Here is a 3,177-nt window from a genome sequence, read left to right as displayed (position 1 = left end):
GGAAAACCAATTTGCTTTATATCCCTTTAGCATTCAAAATTCATACCTGTGACAAGAGGGTTAAGGCCAACAAGCAAGGTCAGCACTGCAGGTATGGTATATACCGCCTGTTCACAAGAGAGAAAATTATGTGAGCACAGAAGTATAACTAGTACATCTAGGGAGGAAGATGACATCAGTGGCTGTCACACTCCATGATTCACCTCTAGTTGTCAGTAACAATTGAGGAAATGATAACTTCTAATTTTATGGCACTTAAACACGGAAGATTGTGATTTCTCTGCTTTCCTCCTAGACTGTCGGCTCTTCCAGGAAAACCTCATTTATCACCATGCTCTAGCATTGAGCAGACACACAGACCTCCAGTCTTAACACCTGTGCCCAAATGACCTTTCCCCACTTGCCGGGGAAGAAAATACTCTTTGAAAAGTAGGGCAGGAGGAGCCATAATTAGCTATCTGGCCCTGCTAGTCAGGCCCCATGGACCGTCCATCCCAATATTTCACCTCTCCAAGTGAGACTTTAGAAAAGTTTGCTAATGTGTATGGATAAGATGTGCCCAGTAAGGCCAGGCTCTTCATTTTGGAAATTGTTGATAAATTGGTTTGGAGTTTGGGAGACTGATCCTGAAAAGGTTTTGTCATATTCCTCCATAGCAAGCGAACGCTGACCAAACTTGCATATGTGGGCAGGGGGTGAATAGGGGACCGCTGTGATAATAAGCACAGACTTTAACCACATCAGGTGCCATGACTAGTCAGAAACCTGAGGTTTACTTGGAAGCTGCCCAAGCTTTACAGTTGAAATGATTTGTTCTCACTATAGAACAGGTCCTGGCCCTGCGAAGGGAGAGTGTCTGGATGACAGCCTCTGTCCACTTTCCCTCCCCATCTCTAGTAGTTACTGCTTTGGGCCTATACTAACATTTGTAGATCTGGCCACCTGTCCCAGGTGGGCAGTCATGCCACTGAGCGTTAGACCAGCATTTCCCAGCTTTTAGTGCATGTGAATCACTTGGAGGTCTTGTTAAGATGCAGATTGATTCTAGAGGTCTGAAAAGTCTGCTTAAACTCACAGAAGGTGCTGTAGTTGTTGCAAGGAACATACTTAGACTAGTAAGAGGATAAGAGGTTATTTTTCCCCTAGTGAAAAATGGCATGACTTGGTTACGGAGTCAGGGGTTACACAGAGAAAATATATTATTTAATTATGCTCTCTCTAAAAATTGGCAGAGGGCAAGTGTGGGGGGGCGGGGAGAGGGGGAGAGGCAATGTATAATAGCCACAAGCTTTAACCACTCATATCTCGATGTCTGTCACGGACAGATTAAGATATCTAAAATCATTTCCATGTATTATAAACATGAATAAAACAGTCCAAAGCAATGGTATCCATTAGCACCGGAACAAGGTCGATTAAGTAGATTAGGAAGTCAGGAATTTCTAGGAGCAAAAGCACAGTAAGAGAGCATCAGGTCCAACCTAGAAGGCAGCTTCCAAGCCAAGCTGGGAAGACCATACTGTGGGGAGCTTTGAATGCCGATTGGGGGATTTAGAGATCTTGGGAAATGGATTCCTTTGTTTTTGTTTGCTTGTTTTTGGGAAATCTCAAAGGTAAGGAGCAGAGATGTTACAGGTGACAGATTTTGAGCAAGGGCCATTCAATGATTCTTTTGACGATAGAAATGGGTGGATGAACAGGAGTGGGGGAAAATCTTACTGAGGATTTGATTTCTGAATTTTCAAGTACTTAAGCAGGGAAGGGGAAAACAGATGAAACTGTGTTTTGGGCAGTTTCACGAGCCTCAAGTGGAGAGCAGCAGCTCCTACTCACCATCCACAGTTCTGCATCTGGGTCATTTACCTGCAATGCCAAAACACCAAGGCATTAGCAAACTGTCATGTTTCACGCCTATGCGTGGTCTGCACTTTTCTTCCTTTCGTGCATTTGCTAAGTACTAGGTGCTGCAAAGCACCCAGGAGACAGTCTAAAGGAATAAGGCAGAGTCCAGCACATCGCGATGATTGAGATTTCTGGTTGAACGCAACAAGTGAATGGAACATACAATTCCACCCAATACAATATTTTGTGTGTGTGTGTGGGGGGGGAACTACACAGGAACTCTGAAACCAGTGAGGCGAACACTGAATGGCTATTTTAAGGGCCCTTAATGAGGAAAACTATCTGAGGGGGTCCCCAAAGCATAACTGTACTGCCCAGGGGGGCTGCCTTCTGAAGCCCTGAATTGTGTTTACTTTCATTCACTTGCTGAATTAGAAAGGTGGCAGGCACTTCTGCTCAGGTCAGGGCCCTCTCAAAGTGGCAGGCCCTGAATCAGCTCCGTCCACACTCAGAGGGGTGGTGGACATGAACCCACCGTATCTTAGGTCGGGGAAGGTGTGGGGGTTCCCGAAGCAATTCTGGCCTGGCCCGCTAACGGCGGGCCTCTAAGGCCGGGCTGGGGTGTCGGTGTACACAGCACGCCCAGCCTGGGGGCGGCGCTGGGAGCCGTCGCCCGCCCACCGCGCGCCGCAGGCCCCTCTCCCCGCCCCCCGCCCCCCCGCGGAGGGCCTGACCTGCACCACCGCGGCCAGCGCAAAGAAGGCGGCCATGAGCAAGTTGCAGCCCCTCCAGAGGGCGGCCGCCCAGAGCCCCGCCACAGGCTCCATGGGCTCGGGCGGGCCGAGGCGACTCCACCCCGATAGGCCCCTTCCTTCCGCTGCCGCTGCCGCGGGACCGACAATCCCTTCCCCAGCCAAGCCCGTCCCAGTCTCCAGGCAGTGGAAGCCGGGTCATAAGTCCTCCGGTCATCCAGTGGCCTCCGGCCAGCGCGCATTGGGAAGGGAAGTAGCTCCGCCTGAACCTTACGATTCCATTCGACCGATCTTGCCCTAAACGTGGCAAGGTGTTGGTGTCAGTATCCCCATCTCAGAGGGGAAAGTGAGTCTGAGACTGGGCTTGACCGGATTGCACAGCAAGGAAAAGCTAAGCTGAAGAAGAGGAAGCTCGGAGGAAGGGGATGGGTGTATGTGTGTGTGCTTAGTAATTATGAGTGTGTGTGTGTGTGTTCGCGAGAGCGTGTTCTTCGTATCTCTGTGTCTTTCCAAAGCTCAGGAACGTTCAGAGCCTGTAAGCATTATGCTAATTTCTTAGAGTGACGACAGTTATATTAGCACC

At 49.4% G+C, this 3,177-nt stretch overlaps 1 protein-coding gene across 1 annotated transcript in view; it reads right to left on the bottom strand.

Moving 5' to 3' along the window:
* Positions 1–2,711, bottom strand: part of TMEM220 (transmembrane protein 220) — an 8,163-nt gene extending 5,452 nt beyond the window's left edge. Inside the window, exons 1-3 of the mRNA XM_004685080.2 lie at positions 2,577–2,711; positions 1,834–1,863; positions 47–107 (exon numbers count right to left, since the gene is read on the bottom strand). Coding sequence (XP_004685137.1) covers positions 47–107; positions 1,834–1,863; positions 2,577–2,669 — 184 coding nt within the window. The 5' untranslated portion in view covers positions 2,670–2,711. The remainder of the gene's footprint in view (positions 1–46; positions 108–1,833; positions 1,864–2,576) is intronic.
* Between the last annotated feature and the right edge of the window lie 466 nt (positions 2,712–3,177).

This window comes from Condylura cristata, unplaced genomic scaffold (genome assembly GCF_000260355.1).
Source record: "Condylura cristata isolate star-nosed mole 26May11 unplaced genomic scaffold, ConCri1.0 scaffold00017, whole genome shotgun sequence".
NCBI classification, from domain to species: domain Eukaryota; kingdom Metazoa; phylum Chordata; class Mammalia; order Eulipotyphla; family Talpidae; genus Condylura; species Condylura cristata.
Note: the sequence above shows the minus strand (reverse complement) of the source record. Positions and strands in the feature narration are given on the sequence as shown.